General features: G+C 41.1%; 1 protein-coding gene across 1 annotated transcript in view; it reads left to right on the forward strand.

The window, feature by feature from the left end:
• btbd8 (BTB domain containing 8) overlaps positions 1-21,110 on the forward strand; it is a 40,574-nt gene that overhangs the window by 7,365 nt on the left and 12,099 nt on the right. The window contains exons 5-12 of the mRNA XM_066691689.1: positions 198-315; positions 8,250-8,339; positions 10,461-10,541; positions 11,229-11,325; positions 12,398-12,486; positions 14,064-14,166; positions 16,425-16,607; positions 20,163-20,315. Of these exons, the coding sequence (XP_066547786.1) occupies positions 198-315; positions 8,250-8,339; positions 10,461-10,541; positions 11,229-11,325; positions 12,398-12,486; positions 14,064-14,166; positions 16,425-16,607; positions 20,163-20,315 (914 nt within the window). The remainder of the gene's footprint in view (positions 1-197; positions 316-8,249; positions 8,340-10,460; positions 10,542-11,228; positions 11,326-12,397; positions 12,487-14,063; positions 14,167-16,424; positions 16,608-20,162; positions 20,316-21,110) is intronic.

Consider the following 21,110-nt stretch of genomic DNA (forward strand, 5'->3'; position numbering starts at 1 on the left):
AGCCGCCCATTAATTCGGTCTGGTTCAAGTGGCCCAACTGCTGCATCCAAAGCCCTTTAGCTGTAATCATAATGAGCTCTCGTTATCTGTGGCTGGGGATTCCCCTTTCAGGATGGATTTGACCCGTTATTGGTTATATAAGTTCAGAGAATGTTGTCTGCGTAAACCTTTTGTTTCCTTCTCTGAATTCCCTCCAGACTCCTCCACCCTGGAGCCGGCGTCCATTCTCGGAGCAGATTTGCTTTCGCTGTACAAGAGTGGCGACTCCTCTGATGTCAGCATTCAGGTTGGGACTCAAATATTCAAAGCTCACAGGTACAGTCAAACCTTTTTATTGATATCTAGATTTGGGGAAATAATGAATTCCCTATAGCACTGAAATGTACTGTTCCTATGTACAGCTTTTCATGCTATGTTTAATTGCCTACTACAGGTTAACAGATCAGGGCTCTCTTTTACATAAGCTTACTGCTGACTAGAAAATGAGATCCACATTATTGTGATCTGGGTGGTGAAGTCAGTAACCTGCTTTTCTCTGGACTGTGTCCTTTCCAGGAAATGCAGGCTAGGAGGAGTCTCTTGAAGGTTATTTCCAGTTCCTGTGATTTGCAGGTCTAATTAGTATGTCAGTCCAGCCGCCGCAGCTGTTTCAGTTTGCTCATGCTAATCTCTGGGTTCCACTCCATGTGCATTGAGCTTTATCTGTAAATCAACACGGATTTCCCCAGAATAAACAGATGCATATGTTTCTTTCCTGGAGGAGGAATGCATATGTATTTATGTGAATGTTTAAAGGCTTCTTTGAAGCCAATGTAAATGATTTAATTGCACTTGAAATGTAAAGGCAGGTGTAAAACATCTATGCAAGCTGTACATCACCTTGTTATCTTATGTGCTAGATGACCTACCTTTTCTGACTAGTCATCAACCTTATGGGATCTGTCAGTAAGTGTAATTATTATAATGTATTCTCATATTGCAGAGTGGAACAGAAATGAGCAATACTGCATGCCCAACCTACAGTTTTCAATGGGTGAATGAGTCTATAGTGAGGGGGAATCGTTTTCATATATCTCCTCTTCATCAAGACGGACAAACGCTATCGTTTTGTATTCAAACTGGTATTTCTTCTGCTCGAAATACAAAGCTGGTCGCCTGACTCTCCTGCTGAATTACTCCGCAGCATCCGATAAGATGAATTGTCCTTGTAAGGCACCGGATGCATTTCAGGCTTTGGAGAAATGACTCTGAATGTAAGCTTCCTATGTCTTGATTTGCTACCCAGTGAGTGCACATCCACTGTAAGCTGCTACTGTCCTTTTATAGTAGGCTTAGCCAGTAGGGAGAATAAGTCTTGTTATTGAAGCTGATATAATGTTACTGGACTCCAGAGATGACATTAGACATCTAGAAGAGGTTACAACCGAGTCAGTGCTTCTCATGTTGCTCGAGTATACAAGGCCGAACTCGGTGAACACTAAATTTGCTGTGATGTAGTTCTTTGTTCAGCTAGGCACTCATGCCAGTAGAGGGATTTCCTTTTGTAATAATACAAAAAAAAGAAAACAAAAGTTTGCTTCACCTTAATCAGATCTTCATACACTTGGCCGCTGTGCCAATAGCAATGGCATCAAACAGTTAAGGAAATGTTCAAGGATTGACGGCACCGATATTTGACGCATTGAATTTCTTTCATTGTGTTCCAGGCAGCTGATGAATATGGGGGAAGACTGCACAGTAATCAGTGAAATAAACCCTGCTGAGTGCGACTCATTGCGTGTGAAGCAGTCGGGGGTGGATATACTGTAATTGAAATCCCCAAATATTCACCACACTTATTTTATCATTATTGATTAGTGTTGTGTCAGCTCTGGAGCCTTCTAAATTACTTTCATTATTCCACAGAGCCTGTCTTTGAGCCATAATATGTATTAGCCAATGACTACAAATGAAAGTCCTTGATTCCTTAAAACTGGGTAAGCGGTAAAGACATATTATGTTTTAATAACACGTAGCCTGCAAACTGATTAAAAACACAAGTGTAATGCCTTGAAGGGACTGCTTTAATTATCCGCTTCATCAAAGGTCAACTGGGCAATATGACTTTTTCTTTTCCTTGAGACTCCGTAGGTAGATGACATGACATTTTTGGTTAGAACTCAGAAGGTGTCTTTTAAAACGTTTGCCAAATCACTCTGCGGATGCTTTTTTGAAGTGAATGTTTTTTTAGGCCAGCTTTATAGAGTGTTTTAATTGGTCGGGCTCTTAAACATGGATTGCGTGATGCAGTGATTCTAACGGAACACTTATATAACGGCTGCATTCATCTCTCTCTTGCTTTTTAAACTAAACACACACACACACATATATATATTTCTTCTTAACATGAAGCATTTCAAATAAATTAAACGGATCCCAAAATAGGTCATTTATTCATTTTCTCATTTCACAACAGATTATCCTAAAAAGATTTCTCCTTCCAAATAATGCAGGATCATTCACAGTCTCACTTTGACAATGGTTAGATGTATTTTCTCGCTGGAGGGGGAGAATAGGGGGTGGGTTTGTGGGGTGTGATATTTCACAGTATTATTATTTATTTATTTATTTATTGACAGATGCCCTTATCCATGGGGACTTGTATTGCTCAGGTAAACTACATCATAATTCAAGAGGTAATAACAAGTGGTCTTGAGTGATCGCCGGAGGGTAGTCTGGGACTCATTCCACCACTTTCAGGGTCCAGGGCGGATTTGGTGTATGTTGCTCAGGTACAACCGGCAGGTGCGTGTGGGTGTGGAGATGTGCTGAGAGTAGAAGAGAGCAGGATCGAGGGTGATTCTTAGAGGGGGGATAGTGGTAGATTCCAAGGGAATTGAGATGGAGAGATCAGTAGAAGGTGAGGAGGAGGAGGGAAAGTAGATGTAGCGTTATGTTGGGTGTATTTTGATAAGAGCATTTTGGTTCTGAGCTGAAGCACTGATCTAAAGAAGACCTCTCCCCCCCCAAAGTTATCAGATTTCCTTGGCTCATCAGCTTGGAACTGGTTTGCATCAAAGTGACAGTTTCGGGGAGGATGGCACCGAGAATGGGCCGAATGGTTTGGAGTCCTGCTGTGAAATGTCTGGAGAAAGGGGCCTGTAGGTGATAAAAAGTCTTTGAAGTGGACGAGAGCCGAAATCCCGACATAGAGCTACGAACCTGGGCCAACCGGCATTTCCAAAAGATGGCATGGATTGACATCAGTCATAAATCAAGCCCCCCTCCAATAGGACACGGGGGGCTGAAACCGAAATCCAATCTCAAGAACTCAGGGACCAATCACCTATTGATCTGACAGACTATAAGGAACAGCAGACAGTCTTTCTCTCTCTGTCTCTCTCACCTGAACCAGAAACTCGCTGCCACAGCTCAACCTGTAGCTCTGTTGCCAGAACCGGAACCAGAAACCAACCAAGTCTTTGCCGGCAACAGAAGAGTTCAACTGGGAGAAGGAGATTGAGCCGTACGAAGAATTCTTTTAAAGGACTTTATTAAATAAAGAACTTTACAGACTGCGCTGCCCGCCTGTGCCCACCTGATCAGTGGAGTTTTACAGCTGGACAATTGACTAAGTCGACTGTATACGAAAGTGTCAGTCATTTAAATAGCTATTTGAGTCTTAAGAAACTTGACCCTTGGAACGAACAGGGCCCTGCTTTCCTCAAAGACTTTGTCTTCAAATAAGTACGGTGAGAGACCCTGCTTGCCAAGAAGATTTTGTGCACAACCTTGGAGCCTTCAAACCAGTGGAAAATCTGTTTGGAAACGACTCTACTTTCGCGAAACCCCAACTTCCAGGTGCATCGACTGAGTGGAAGTTCTTGGACAAAGCCGAACCGGACTGCCTTTGTTCCAAAACACACGGACCTCGTGCCGTGTGCTGTTATCTGAGCCCGAAGCCAGAGAGGCCTCTCTGTGACGAAGTTCAGATAAGTTTAACAGTTTGGAGTTCATGATTCATGACATTTGAGAAATCAATTAGAAATGTTAATCTGTGATTCATAACTCTAGAATGTGTAATATCATTTAGTTTTCTTAAATATAAATGTGTGTTGCATTAAACTGTTTTGTTGATAATTTTAGAAATAAAATCTGTCAACTCCGAGAAATATCTTCTCATTCCTGTTTAACTGTTTAGTCTGAAATTGACACAAGTTAATAGACATTAGATTATTGGTGGCCCTGCCTATCCTTAATCATTGAATAATAATCAGTTAAGGGAAATTGTGGTAACAAGTAATGATAGGATCTTTCTCGGCACCTAAACGTAAATGAGACTGATATATATATATATATAACGAGAAGTTACCTGACATAAATACTAACCTGCGTAGTTATTTAATGTCTGACTAATAATACTAACGAGAGACTCACCTTCGTCTTACTAACCGGTATTGTAGTCAATTTGTTTATAACCTTTTTTGTTTAACGATTTGTGTGATATCATATGCGATCCCATGGTCTTTGATTTGGACACGGAAGTGATTTGTCTTTGATTTGTTGATCTAGAGTTGAATTTTAATTAGTTTTTCCCTTTTGTATAATTAGTGTAGTGCTACATTTAGTCTTTGTTTTGAATAAATTTGACAATTTATATCTTTGGAATTGGTGTCTGCGTCCAATTAATACAGAAATTGAGTTCTACAAGATTCCAGGATTCGTGATAAGGTGATACTATAAATTCACTTCTTTAATTGAAATGTATAAGTGTACCTTACGCTACATAGAGGAGACCAGATTTCGAGAGGATAAGCTTGAGGTGATACGAGTGCATCCAGGAGGAGATGGCAGACAGACAGGAAGAGATGCAGGGGGGATGAGGAGGTCAGAAAAGACAGGAAGATCTGGGCATCATCTGCATAGAAACGGTAGGAGAAACCATGGGAGATGATGAGGGGGTCTAGTTTAGGGTATAGAGAGAGAACAGGAGGGGGCCCAGGACAGAGCCTTGGGGCACACCTGTGAGGAGGTTGTGTTGACGTAGATCCACTCCATATGCCTTGGTAGTTGCGGTCGTTGAGGTAGAAGGAGGAACAAAATAGCAGTTCCAGAGATTCCAAGGTTGGAGAGGCAGGAGAAGAGGATGGAGTGATCTATGTTGTCAAAAGCTGCAGAGAGATGGAGGAGGATTAGGATTGGAGAGAGGGAGGCTGCCTGAGCACAGTCAAGGGAGTCTGACCTCTAGGAGAGCAGTTTCAGTGGAATATGTGGGATCAAGGAGTAACTATATGACTTTGTCTTTAGACCTTAAGTATTTCTCAGCCTGCACTGACCGTCTGAGGGATAGAGATGCTCCATAGGGTTTTCTATGGAAAAGTATGCTACGTTCTGTTAATTGAGCAGGGTTCCCTGGGCGATATGTATGTGAATGCAGACATGGGCATTTTCCATTCAGGACTTGCTTGGTGAAAATGCAGAAACACACAAAGCATATAACAAATTGTCTTGCTGCTAGCTGATCTTTTGTCAAATCCTAAAGTTGATGTATTTAATTGTTACAAAAAACAGCAATTTGATGAGGACATGTTTTGCATTAGCATGCAGTTGGTAATAAGAACGGTCCTCCCTATCAATGCTGGTCAAAAAAGGATGGAATCAGTTGTCCATTCTTCGATAACACATGGTTGAAGGAAAATGGCTGGGATAAAGTGTAAATGCTCAGATATAAATATGAAGGTATGTGAACTGCAGCAAATGGTGAGAAATGCTTGCATTGTTTCTTGGCACATTTCTTGTTTGTTTCCTTTGATCCTGAGGGAATGTTGCTGATGTGGTGTATTGACACCAGTGTGATTGATGGCCAGGGTGAAAACATACTTGTCACTCCACTACACCCCCTGACACATGACCAAATGCATCTCGTCTCCATCTCGGAGTGCAGCGGCCGATGACACAATGTTCTGGACCATTACACTGTCATTACAGCCTCTGTCTTGTGACCTGATTATCAATTTTTTTGAAGTAAACATACTCGCTATTTGAATTCTTTACTCACTGTCCTGTCTGCTGTAAACGAAACACCATTGATTTTCTTATGCCAAAGTCCCTGCTACAGTGATGAGACTTTGATCAGCTTTTCCTCTCAAGGGTCCTAAACTACAGGTTGAGTAGATGGCATTCAGAGGCAGCACTTTATTTAAGTTTTATGTTACAATGTACTGTACATTTATGTGTACGCTGTGTGGTGTTTAGTGCTTGTCAGCTTTTTATGCATTGTCATTGGATGAGATATTGAACGCATGCTCTTTGTATCTTTGTAATTTGACACATTTGAGTTACAGAATTTGTATTTAAACTGTTTTCCACAAGCTGCACGTGTCTTGACCTCCAGGACCCTTTTCACACTATTGATTTGCCCGAGAAAGTGGCATTTCTCCAACATAAAATATTGAATATTTTCTTGGCATCCTAAAAGCCGGGATGAGCTCCAGTTTATTTATTTAGTTTCTGCTGCTATTCTTCTGTCTCTGCCTTGTAATGGAAAGTTTTAAACTGTTAGATGCTACTGTTTTACTACATTTATTTGACTCTGCACTCTTGGCATGGTATTTCTATAATATACAGTGAGGGAAATAAGTATTTGATCCCCTATCAATCAGCAAGATTTCTGGCTCCCAGGTGTCTTTTATACAGGTAACGAGCTGAGATTAGGAGCACTCTCTTAAAGGGAGAGCTCCTAATCTCAGCTCGTTACCTGTATAAAAGACACCTGTCCACAGAAGCAATCAATCAATCAGATTCCAAACTCTCCACCATGGTCAAGACCAAAGAGCTGTCCAAGGATGTCAGGGACAAGATTGTAGACCCACACAAGGCTGGAATGGGCTACAAGACCATCGCCAAGCAGCTTGGTGAGAAGGTGACAACAGTTGGTGTGATTATTCGCAAATGGAAGAAACACAAAATAACTGTCAGTCTCCCTCGGTCTGGGGCTCCATGCAAGATCTCACCTCGTGGAGTTTCAATGATCATGAGAACGGTGAGGAATCAACCCAGAACTACACGGGAGGATCTTGTTCATGATCTCAAGGCAGCTGGGACCATAGTCACCAAGAAAACAATTGGTAACACACTACGCCGTGAAGGACTGAAATCCTGCAGCGCCCGCAGGTCCCCCTGCTCAAGAAAGCACATGTACAGGCCCGTCTGAAGTTTGCCAATGAACATCTGAATGATTCAGAGGAGAACTGGGTGAAAGTGTTGTGGTCAGATGAGACCAAAATCGAGCTCTTTGGCATCAACTCAACTAGCCGTGTTTGGAGGAGGAGGAATGACCCCAAGAACACCATCCCCACCGTCAAACATGGAGGTGGAAACATTATGCTTTGGGGGTGTTTTTCTGCTAAGGGGACAGGACAACTGCACCGCATCAAAGGGACGATGAACGGGGCCATGTTCCATCAAATCTTGGGTGAGAACCTCCTTCCCTCAGCCAGGGCATTGAAAATGGGTCGTGGATGGGTATTCCAGCATGACAATGACCCAAAACACACAGCCAAGGCAACAAAGGAGTGGCTCAAGAGGAAGCATATTAAGGTCCTGGAGTGGCCTAGCCAGTCTCCAGACCTTAATCCCATAGAAAATCTGTGGAGGGAGCTGAAGGTTCGAGTTGCCAAACGTCAGCCTCGAAACCTTAATGACTTGGAGAGGATCTGCAAAGAGGAGTGGGACAAAATCCCTCCTGAGATGTGTGCAAACCTGGTGGCCAACTACAAGAAACGTCTGACCTCTGTGATTGCCAACAAGGGTTTTGCCACCAAGTACTAAGTTGAAGGGGTCAAATACTTATTTCCCTCATTAACATGCAAATCAATGTATAACTTTTTTGAAATGCGTTTTTCTGGATTTTTTTGTTGTTATTCTGTCTCTCACTGTTAAAATACACCTACCATTAAAATTATAGACTGATCATTTCTTTGTCAGTGGGAAAATGTACAAAATCAGCAGGGGATCAAATACTTTTTTCCCTCACTGTACATAGTCCTCTTTTTATAGGTCTTTGAGAAATGTATTTATGTATTCAATATTCCTTAATTCATGGTGCAATAACATATCTTTGAGGGGCGTACATAGGGGCCAAGTGCCCTCTTAACATGTTGGATCTGAAGATAATACAAGCCTGCTTTGTGGCACATGTGTTGCCCTTTCTGTCTCCCCAGACTTCAGTGTGTGCAGTGATCTTAAAGGTTTGTTGTTTTCCTCCACAGGGCCATTCTCAGTGTGCGCTCTCACTACTTCTCTGCCATGCTGAGTGGAAACTGGCTGGAAAGCTCCCAGCAGCACATCTCTCTGCACGGGTAGGTTCTGCGGAGGCGTGTGTGTGTGTGGGGGCGGGGGATGGGATGGGTAAGTATGCATATTAGCTAATATTGGGCAATGAACAATGTGGGGCATGATGGGTTCTCTCCTTGGGGTGATTTGGGTGTCTTATTTTAATTAAGCATTCCTAGAATCCGTTTTGAGGTAAAATTAAATTGTAAATCATCAGTACACTGTTGCCTTTGAATGGGTTGTGTGAGGCTTGGCAGGTCTTAATGAAGATCTAATATTCTTTAATTCAATTAAGGAAGGGGTCTTTTGGGGGGCTTCCAAGTTTTGAGTCTGGTAAAGGCACCCCACCTTGGGTTTTGGGGTGTGTTCTGTAGTTGCAGGATTAGGCCGAGTACAGTCACTGGTGATTCCAAATTGGGGGGACATAATTGGAGACTGGAGACTACTTCTCTATTCTCCAATTATTTCCCCCCCAATTTGGGACGGGTGGGAGACGCCCTAGACCTGTTTAAACCAATAGCTTAAATTTATCTGTATTTAGAAACGCCAGTGCCAGTGTAATTTGTTATCTTTGACTCGTACAAGCTTGTGTAGGTGGTGCAGATAATGCAGGAGCCAGCATCACCTAGGGTTGCACTTGATTTATTTTTAATGAGGGATGCTATTAATAAATCATGGCGGGAGCAGGGCTATCCCTTTGTTGCGTTCCACCAACACCGTCAGGAACCCCCTCCCTGCCGGTAGGCATCTGTGCAGCTGAGAGAGGAAAATAATCCTGGACTGTTCTGCAGTTGTTTAACAATGTGGTTTGGAGAAAGTCCATTTCAGTTTTAGTTTTTAATATTTTCCTGGTTTTGTTACAAACCCTGCTTCCAAAGGGCCGCTCTAATGAAGCGTTTTCACAGCACTGGTCAGTGGCCGTGTCCTGAGGCTTCACATCCATATGGTCCTTTATGTGGGAATGAATGAGGAAATCTCTCCTCCCAGAGAGATGTCTGTTTTCCGTCTTACAATTGTATTTTAAATCCTGAACAGAGAAACGAAGCAGGCTCATTCAGAAATCATTACTAGATGTTCAGGGATTTAAATGTAATGAAAGTCCAGATAGAACTGACAACTCTCTGTGATTCGTTGCTAATTACATTTTAAGTTGGTCTTGAATGGTTCATTAGACCTCGACTGCTTTGAGACATTAATGTTTTTATTGTGTGTGTGTTTTTTCAATCCTAGGGAAATGCAGTATGTGTTAATGGACTGGCCATCACTCTGGTTTTGATAATTGTACATAGATTGCATTTCTAAATAAGATTAATCCACCTCTTTGCTTTTGTGGCCTTTGCCATATAGTTAATATTTAATTTCAGCCTACAGTTTGATGCATTAGTGCAGATTCTCTAACAAATTAACGAGTTGCGTGTTCTGAAGGTGGATGTCACACTAATATATTCTTTGTTGTTTTGCTGCTGAAGTATATATGCTTGGCTGGCAGTCTCTTAAAATCCACAGCCGTAGTTTACTGACTAACACTTTCCTGTGCTATAATCAGGCTCCAAACAGCACTGCTAGATGTTTTCACACACAGACTAGCTGCTGAAGCTGATTTTCAACAAGACTGAAATAACAGAAGTGGACATGCTCTGTCACTTGGTTTAAATTCATGTTGAGGAGCTGAAGACGCCTTTGAAATCAGCCATACACCCCCTACTTCAAAGCCACGATGCATTAATAAAGAAGGCGGCTTTAAAAAAAACATGGCGCATTTTAACCTCCTTAGCTCCAGATTTTTCTGTTTGTCTTCAGCAGACGTAAAGTTACATGTATTTCTGCTGGGCATTCACACCCATTTCTGATTAGCAAATTCACATGAAAGTTGCGCTTGATAAGCTCATAATTTAGTCAATAAATGGGCACCTCATGAAATCATTAATTGGCACTTAAAAAACATAAACTAATCATTATTTTAACTGTGGTAATGATTGTGGCCTTCTTGCATACATTTCTGGGTTATAATCATCACATGCGATATGTGCGGAGAGGAATGCTTTTTCGGCGTATAACAACTCGCATCCGAATTTGCTGAATCTTCAGACTGGACTCATTTATACTTCTCCAGACAATCTAGAGCCGTCTGTCGTGCTTTGTTTCAGTGTCGGGCCTGCAGAAATGGATATTGTACTTCAGTTCATTTACGGGGCGGTGCTTGACCTTCCACCAGGGGTACCCATAGGGTAAGTAACAGTGCTTCTGGGTTCACAGTGTTTCCAGCAGGGGATTAAGGGCTGTACTTGCATCATGAACTATGAAATATTTTATATCCTGAATTACAGGGTGGGTGGGGAAGGACTGTATATGATTGTGCAGCAGAGGCAGGGAGAGGTACTCTTTTCTTCCTGTAGAATTGAGGTTGTTTACCCCTGTGGAAGATATAGTGAGTCCCTCATACGGGTAAAAGATCAATCAGGAAGTGCTGCCTCATTTTCATTACTGTTGACAATATCTCGTCCATACAGAATAGCATCCACTCTCCTGAACATATTTAGTGGTACAATTGAGAGGGGGTAGGAAAACTAATTTCGATAATTGATTTCTGGATTATTTTCTTCACAAAGGGCACTGAAAAAGTTGAATTAATCTCTTACGGACTCTTCTGGTTTTCGTGCTTACATGACGTCTTAATGTATCGCTGGCTGCCTGGAAACGGATGTTTTGATGTTTCCGAGGGCTGAGAAGTGAGCAATATTGAAAATGTGGTAGAGCGAGTGATCTTTAATGGATTGATTGAATAACCTTTCATCTCCAAGAAGTGCGTCAAATGATAGATGTGACGACGGCTTGGTTTGTTTCCTCACTGATCAGGTTTTTGAAGCACTCCTGCCCAGCCGGTCACGTAACTTTCTCCTGCACTCTGTCCCCAGTCAGGTGGTGTCGGTGGCTGACATGTACACGCTGGATGGGCTGAGAGATGTAGCCGAGTTTCTGCTGATGAGAGACTACTGCCGATTCTTCCCCAAGGTAGCCCTCTATATTGCACGCTGAAAGATTCATTCACTGGGATGCTGCAGAGGGTGAATTATTAAAGTAACAGTTGTTATGGCATGTGCTGCACAATTCGGTTCTTGGAGGTGTGAGGAGTCGTGGAAGCCATGAAATTAAGCTGCTATACTGGATGCTCATGTCTATATGAACATGCATGTATTTGTTGTCGTCTGCTTGCATAAACATTACTAAGCTTTTAGAGCCCCTCTGTAAGTCTGCAGTCTCTATGCATTTAATGGTAATGCCAGTTGATTATCACCTGGGAGTCGGTAAAGTCTGTGTATATCTGCGAAAATGAATGGAAAGAAAGAAAAGCCACAATATTAGCACAAATGTGAATCATGCCATGTTTAGATGGTACACTGAACCCTTGCTTATTTTGGCACATTTTGAAACACTGCAAGCTGTTCGGTTTCTCTGATTGTTTAACCGGCACTCAAAGGTCACTGCGCTTTTATTAAATGTCATCACTTGAAATGCCTATTTGGTTTCCTGAATGTGTGGGAAGCCAGAGCCAAGGAAACTCGCTACTGATTTGCAATAAATAGTCTATACAAAACATTTGTGTGGCTGCCCCCCCTCCCCTCTTCCCTACACATCCGTCACTCCTTCATTTTAGATAAATGTGCTTTGTGAAAACCGTATTATTCTGGTTCCAGCCTAATGCAGTGTTTCAGAGATTCATTGAAACGGACTACATTGATAGTCAGATTCCAGAGGAAAAAGACAAGTGCATTATTAGGGGTGAACCTCGTGTAAGAATGGTAATTAGCCTCTCAGAGCTTTATACACTGAAGGAATGGGGGGGAACAACAGTATTTCAGCTGAAAAAAACTGCAGTGCTGTATAAACAAACATGTTTCTAGATGCAACGTGCTACATATTTTAGTGGCAAAGCCAAGCCGTGCTTTCAGATGTGCTCAGAGCCTTCTTAGGAAAAGCCGTAAAAGCATGGTCACCATAACGTGAGAGATCAGATGTGAAGTTGCAAGGTGAGCAATTGTGAGATCGCTTACACTGTGTATTTGTGCTTAATTTGATTTCCCAGACAATTGACGGCATCCAGAAGACCGTGTTAGAGTGCCTCTCTCTAACACATGCTTTTGGTCTACGGCGTCTCTATGCTTTATGTTCAAGGTGAGTCTTTAGGGGTAAAACTTTCCTGGAAGCAGCCTTTCTCATTATGCAGAACATCCTGAAGATACAATTAATTTTTTATTTTTTTGGTTTGGTTAAGCACTGTTTCACTAAAGGTTGATGCTGTATTTAGGTCACTCTCAAATCATTGTCTAAAAGAATAGTGGGAAGTCAATTGAATTAATGTATAAAAGCACCCGGGGAATAATGATTGGTGACCTTGTTCAGGGTGGAAGAGGGAAAGAGTTTGGTAGTCTCTGAATTTAGTGTAGCTGCAAGCTACTTTTCTAGCTGTGTGGTAACATAGGGAAGTAATGGGTCTCATCGAAGACTATATTGTAGCGCTCAGTATAAAATGTAATTGACTATCAAACGTACAAGGTTAAAAGTGAATTAATGAAAATGTTTTGGAGGCGGCCCTGATTTTCAAGAGCTATAGGGGGGTGAATAAGGTGCATACATCTTTATTTATATGACTGAACCTGCCCTGTGGTTCAGAAAAGATGCAGGAGGTCACATGTGCAGTGCTCTTACATTACCACGTTAGGAGAGCATCCACCTCAACTATAGACAATATGCCCTAGAAAAAAGAACAGCGCTTGTGGTTAAAGAAAATCGGATTTGGATTTATTTAAATTTAATCTTGCAAATAACAAAGTCTTCAGATCTTTCATGGGGGCGGATTGTTTGATGAGTCACAGTTTTATCTGTGTACTAGTCCTCCGTGCCTGGCTGGTATTAATTGTACAGTAGCGTAAATCTGGCAGTGGGCTCCTCACCCACAGATTCCTACAACCTTTCACAATGTCAATTCTAAGCAACATGTGTGACTGATAAGACCAGGGTCTGGCATCTCGAGGGTTATCTTTCACAGTTAGTAGTGTAGAACTCTCTCAAACGGAAGCAAACGGTGAAAACGAGAGCAAGTGTGGCCAAGAAAACGGGCTTCGGTAAGAGAAATGTGTGGCTAGGTATTGTACGCCACGAGAATCTAATCTTGCAGATTAGACTTTAAATAATCGGTCTAATAAGAAACAATCATTGTGTTTTGTGTTTCTCTGAGGGCTTTGCTTCCCCTGAAAAAGGTTTAAAGAGGTTAAAGTCTTGATGACCTATTTTGTAGCCCATCGCAAAGCATCAGGAAAGCAAGACTAACTCACTGAGGTTGATTGAATTGCAAGTTGTTAAACTCTGATTGTATATATTTGTCCTGGATGAAAGCAGACTTCTTGGTTTATTATTAGTGCCTGTTCACTCACACTCTCATGAACACAGTGTGCAGTTTGTGGCGAGCATTGTTGAAGACGATATACCCTTCGTACTCTGAATCGGCTGCTTTGTGAATGATGGGCTCACCAGCTAAATCACCGCCAAAGTGGACAGTAATTATGGGTCAGCCTTGACTTTAAACAAAATATCATCCACATCCCTATGTCAGGGATTTAATTTACTGCTCCTGCTGATGAGAGTTCATATGTTAAAGCTGCTTTATCACTGCATGTGGGTAAGATATCGTCTGGGGGAGGCAAAATCATTATGAAATGAACAGTGCTTCTGTTTGGTGTTTACATTTGCAGGTGGATTGCAGAACATTTTGTAAAATGCTGGTCGGAAAGATATTTTGCCCTCCTGACGCCTGAAGTACAGAGAGAATGTCTCACCACTATCAAAAACACTGTGGTATGTTTCACACACAACCTCACTGCTGTTCAGCCTTTTAATTTATGACATTTCATGTAGCTAGGGGGAAGGGGGAATCTAATAAATGTATTTTAATTGAAAACATTTATATATTTCTTCTGGCTGCTATGCTGCTGTGCTCACATGGATTCATCATGTAACAAAATTAAAATATTAGTCATTTTAAATTCAAGAAAAGCATGGTTGACTTGGTAGTATGTTTGTTCTTCTCATTATTTCCCACAAAGCGAATTCTAGATAAGCTAAGGTAACACAAGGTCATTTTGGTAGTTGTTTTCTTGTTTTGGGTCTGTGTAAGGACACTGTACACGACTAAGTAATGCAATGTGGTGCCTTCACCAATAATCACAACCTCAATCTCCTTGGAAGCTAATTTATTTGTTTGCGTATTTATTTGTATTAATATTATTTACGTCTTCCTGCCAGCCATATTTTCCTTTTCTGTTCCTCGCACAGCTAAGGAAGAGACCAATGTAACAAATTACATCAGCATAGCTTATTGAATTACAAGTAATGAATGCTTAATCTCTTTCAGAAGCAAAGAGTATTGACAGGGAAAGAAATCACGACTTGTAATTGAGTCTGTCTGTTTTCTTGCTTTTCTTGTCGCTGCAGACTGGCAGGCTGCTCTTGAAATAGGTTTTTCTTTTTTTGTATTTAGTATTGAGCCCCAAATTACACACTGTTCATTTTACAGGTTTTTCTCTGTGAACACTGAGTGCTGTATTAATCCTGTTTCTACTGCACTTCAGTAAGGAGAGACATTTAGTGGTTCTGTAGATGTGTGGCCTCTCAAATACAAGTATTTTGGTTGTATTATAGCCCCTATACTGCAGACCACCATCAGGATAAATGCAGTGAAGGGGGTTTACAGTCAACACATGGAGGTTATTCTTTTTATTTTTTAATAGTACTGCCTAATCTCATATCAGGCCTTATTGGAAGCTTTTTTATTTTATTTATGTTTTATATTATTATTTGTATCTATGTTTTTCATTCGCAACAGATTGAGTGCATATGTCAAAAGCTGACTTCAAGTTGTTGGCTTTTGAACCCCTAAATTGTGGACATACACCGATCGATCAGCCATTACATTATGATAACTGACAGGTGAAGTGAATAACACTGATAATCTCGTTATCATGGCACCTGTCAGTGGGTGGGATATATTAGGCAGCAAGTGAACATTTTGTCCTCAAAGTTGATGTGTTAGAAGCAGGAAAAATGGGCAAGCGTAAGGATCTGAGCGACTGACAAGGGCCAAATTGTGATGGCTAGACGACTGGGTCAGAGCATCTCCAAAATTCCAGCTCTTGTGGGGTGTTCCCGGTCTGCAGTGGTGAGTACCTATCAAAAGTGGTCCACGGAAGGAAAAGTGGTGAACCGGCGACAGGGTCATGGGTGGCCAAGGCTCATTGATGCACGTGGGGAGCGAAGGCTGGCCTGTGTGGTCCGATCCAACAGACGAGCTACTGTAGCTCAAATTGCTGAAAAAGTGAATGCTGATAGAAAGGTGTCAGAACACACAGAGCATCGCAGTTCGTTGCGTATGGGGCTGCGTAGCTGCAGACCAGTCATGGTGCCCATGCTGACCCCTGTCCACTGCTGAAAGCGCCTACAATGGGCACGTGAGCATCAGAACTGGACCACGGAGCAATGAAAGAAGGTGGCCTGGTCTGATGAATCATGAGTTCAAGGTGTTGACTTGGCCTCCAAGTTCCCCAGATCTCAATCCAATCGAGCATGTGTGGGATGTGCTGGACAAACAAGTCCGATCCATGGAGGCCCCACCTCGCAACTTACTGCTAACGTCTTGGTGCCAGATACCACAGCACACCTTCAGAGGTCTAGTGGAGTCCATGTCTCGACAGGTCAGGTCTGTTTTGGGACCTACACAATATTAGGCAGGTGGTCATAATGTTATGGCTGATCGTAACCAGGTCAATTCATGGGGGATTAGTGTCTGTCAATTCAGGAAATGACTCGTCATTGTACAGTCTATAAGGTTTGTGTACGAGTAGCAGGGATGGATTATTATGATTATATACTAGATACTAACTGCTGTGAGGTGTTTGTTGTTTTTTACTTTTTAATTAACCAGCTGTCTGAAATTACTCTGATTTGTAGTTTGTCATGAATATTTTTAAAAAGAAGCACATTATAGTTTGTATAATGTTTCTTCCATTAATAAAATGACTTTTCTGAGCATGCAAATGGGCTTTTCTGTGCTGTTGTAGAACATCATCAACGTGGTGTCGCTGCTGAAGAAAACTGAGCATCTGATCAGCAGCCTGCCCGAGGTGAAGTGGGCAAAACAGGCTCTGGCCCTGGCCACCGAGCTGCAGGAGGACTGCCTGGCCTTCACTGTGGCCCACTTCCGACAGGTCACCTACATGGCCGGATTTGAACTCTTCCATGAGGTAAAACCCGCTGTCGGAGCTTTTTCCAAATATTGTTAATCGTTGTGCGAATGTTGTGTGAGTGCATGTACATACATGTGTGCGTGCCTGTGTGTATCCCATTTGTATTTGTACTAAGAAATATAATACATTACAATTTGTCTCCTTAAAATCACATCAGATATTTCAGAGGTTTATTACTGTAATCAGAAAGTGTTATTGTGTTTATAAAGACCTGGCTGAGACAGCACAATAGCACTATAATGAGCCTGTTTTGCATTACGTTTGTATCTCTCTTATATGTGTGTGTGTATAGTAGAGTAGAGACTAGACCAGAGAGATACAGACCGTTAATGTGTGTTTGTTATCGTGCTGTGATGCCACTGATCACTGTGGGTCTTGTTAACAAAGTATAATGGCTTGTTCAGACAGCTGGTGCCATCTTTTACCCACATGATAACACTTTCTCAAAGCCTCTTACTGAAAGGCATTAACAAAGAGCCTTCATCTGCTAGCCACTAGGATCCAGTGATACTGTCTTTATTAGAGTGAATTACACTGTATTCTTCCAGCTTTTGTGACATGATAAAAGACCCTTTATTCTCGCGGATATTAGCATACTTACATTGCTTTACAATGTAAAAAAAGAAAATGGGGAATACTTGGACTCATGCTCTGCTGCTCTTTTTATACATTAGTAATAATGTGGAGGGTGTGATTGTATGTGCTGTGGGGTGCAGGCAATTACTTAACATGACACTTGTGATTAAGAACATGCAGCACGCAGACTAACTCACTGGGCACAGTGGGTCTCTGGCTTCCTCCTCCACATTTGGTTATGTGAACGGCAACCACAGCAAAAATGGGATCCCTCTGCTCTCATTATCCATGCTGAATGTAACGCACGGGCTAGGAAAAATACCAGAGCGGTGTGGGGGGTTTCAGTTAATCTAGGATTGCAGATGGAGAATTAATATGGCACTTGTAATTCTGCATTAAAATAAAGCTGGAAAATGTGGCCTGTATCATATTCAGAGTGTTGATGTGGTACTGTAGCGTTTTCACATTGGCAACCAGTATGCATGCACTGTGCACCATTACTAGTTTTATTTAGTGTCATGGGAGTATCAGTTGAACCTTTTATTTTTATAATTACTGGACTTGTGCATTTATATAAATTTGGAATTGGTTGTGTGTATTAAAATCAGTGTTACTTAACGTATTGTAACTAAAGTAATGTGTGTAATGTGAAAGGGACCTTTATAGCCTAATAACTTGATATCCTCATTAATTTAAGAGACTTTTGAAATTAAATGATTTATGCAGATGTTTGAAATCCATTGATCAATTCAGCCATACTGTTTTTGGATTGTTTTGTGCTTCTGCAGTATGTGTATATGTCTTTGTTAAATTTGATTGTCCTATTTGTTAGTTTTAGGAAGAGTGCATTTCTTCTTTTTAGCAGAGGAACAAACATATTATATATATATATATATATATATATATACACTCACCTAAAGGATTATTAGGAACACCTGTTCAATTTCACATTAATGCAATTATCTAACCAACCAATCACATGGCAGTTGCTTCAATGCATTTAGGGGTGTGGTCCTGGTCAAGACAATCTCCTGAACTCCAAACTGAATGTCTGAATGGGAAAGAAAGGTGACTTAAGCAATTTTGAGCGTGGCATGGTTGTTGGTGCCAGACGGGCCGGTCTGAGTATTTCACAATCTGCTCAGTTACTGGGATTTTCACGCACAACCATTTCTAGGGTTTACAAAGAATGGTGTGAAAAGGGAAAAACATCCAGTATACGGCAGTCCTGTGGGCGAAAATGCCTTGTTGATGCTAGAGGTCAGAGGAGAATGGGCCGACTGATTCAAGCTGATAGAAGAGCAACTTTGACTGAAATAACCACTCGTTACAACCGAGGTATGCAGCAAAGCATTTGTGAAGCCACAACACGTACAACCTTGAGGCGGATGGGCTACAACAGCAGAAGACCCCACGGGGTACCACTCATCTCCACTACAAATAGGAAAAAGAGGCTACAATTTGCACAAGCTCACCAAAATTGGACAGTTGAAGACTGGAAAAATGTTGCCTGGTCTGATGAGTCTCGATTTCTGTTGAGACATTCAGATGGTAGAGTCAGAATTTGGCGTAAACAGAATGAGAACATGGATCCATCATGCCTTGTTACCACTGTGCAGGCTGGTGGTGGTGGTGTAATGGTGTGGGGGATGTTTTCTTGGCACACTTTAGGCCCCTTAGTGCCAATTGGGCATCGTTTAAATGCCACGGCCTACCTGAGCATTGTTTCTGACAATGTCCATCCCTTTATGACCACCATGTACCCATCCTCTGATGGCTACTTCCAGCAGGATAAGGCAGCATGTCACAAAGGTCGAATCATTTCAAATTGGTTTATTGAACATGACAATGAGTTCACTGTACTAAACTGGCCCCCACAGTCACCAGATCTCAACCCAATAGAGCATCTTTGGGATGTGGTGGAACGGGAGCTTCGTGCCCTGGATGTGCATCCCACAAATCTCCATCAACTGCAAGATGCTATCCTATCAATATGGGCCAACATTTCTAAAGAATGCTTTCAGCACCTTGTTGAATCAATGCCACGTAGAATTAAGGCAGTTCTGAAGGCGAAAGGGGGTCAAACACAGTATTAGTATGGTGTTCCTAATAATCCTTTAGGTGAGTGTGTATATATGTATATATATATATATATATATATATATATATATATATATATATATATATATATATATATATATATATATATATATATATAAAATATGTCTATACATGCTTCAGATTTGATGCATTGTATAATATGAGGTTGTAATATCAATATTGGCATATTAAACATTGATATATATAGTCTTTGTTTGCTCATCTATTCCTGCTCTATTCCTGCTCATTCCACTCTGAATCATAACAACGTCAAGGATAGAGATTAAGCTGCTATTATTGTAACCGTGAAATAACAAAATTATTCTCTTTTTTTATTAATAGTGACCTTTTGCTTCATTTTGTAAAACCATTTTGTTGATTTAATTCTTCTGATGTAGAATTAAAAATAAAACAACATCAGACCTCTGGAAGAAATTACATTGCTAACAAAACTTTTAATTTAATCTTGAGTCTTAAATACAAATGGCACACTATTGATGGAAGGAACAAGACTCACAGGAAATTGCTCCTACAATTTTGCAAGACTTTCCACCTTAAGAGGCTGCAAAAAATTCATAAGCTTTAATTTATTATTTATCTGGCCCTAAAATCTTTCAAGATTAAATGGCCTCAAAATCTTCTTATCACTGTTATGTAAACAGTGCAGAAAACACTTGCTACCTCATCTACTGGTTTCTGATGACTTCAGTACATCTGTGATATAATACCAACACATGACCTTGTTCTTCATGGTTTTACCCAAACCCAATTGGGAAATTAGCAATCAGATGTATAATTTATGGTCAGGTTATAATCTCAAATCATCAGAAACGGTGATAAACACCATTGACATATCTTGGTTCCTTGTCTTTATAGATGGCAGAATTTGACAGTGAGTCAGATTTGATGAAGAAGATGTTTTTGGCCATTAAGAATGGCATCACCATAGAAAACTGCTGTTCTCTCTTCCTTACTGTGGACACCTTGCTTGGTCTGGAGGTTCCTAATGGCGCCGATTGTACAGAAGAGGTAACGGAACCGGGGAATGGAGTTTGACTGTGTGTGTTTTTATGAATGTGTTTTGTGTTGTTCTCCCCTTGAAAATGGCAAAATATAATTATCATTCAGTACACCTTCAATGCAAAGTAAGCTGGACTTGGATGGAATTTCTGAGCTGCTTGTTTGAAAAAGGATGCAGTGTGTTTTTTATTACCGTACCGCTTTCCTTTGAGTTTAATCCGCTACGCCAGAGCCAGCAATGGGTAATGTGATCTGTAAGGTGAGGCTACCCAAGTATGACAAGCTATTAAGTCACGTTGTGGATGAATATGAATAAGGAAAATCCATTATCTTTCCCTCTCCTTGCTGTTCTGTATGTGCATTTTCATAAGTAATTTCGGGTAAGCTTCTTACCCTGTCTGCCCTGAATATTGTATGCCAGCATCAGCATTTTTTAGGTTGCATCACCATGTGGGACTACAGCTGAATTAACTGAAACACTTTTTTGGGGATCAGATATAATGTTTTTGTTTGTTTAGTTATTGTTAAACACTTTAAATTATAAGATAATCAAGATTAGGGGTAAAAGCATAAATACATTTTAATTGAGTGATTATTTTACACACACACACACACACACACACACACACACACACACACACACACACACACACACATTTCTTTCAATCAATTAATTTCTTATAGATTTGTTTTTACTTATTACCTACGAAGCGGTTTTGAGAGCGCTCCTGTGTCAGCTGTCCTCATCAGATCAGAAAGAGGTGACCAAGCAGAACAAATCTCTCTTGCTGTCCCCTCTTATCA

The sequence above is a fragment of the Amia ocellicauda genome, chromosome 19 (assembly GCF_036373705.1).
Source record: "Amia ocellicauda isolate fAmiCal2 chromosome 19, fAmiCal2.hap1, whole genome shotgun sequence".
In the NCBI taxonomy this organism is placed as follows: Eukaryota; Metazoa; Chordata; class Actinopteri; order Amiiformes; family Amiidae; genus Amia; species Amia ocellicauda.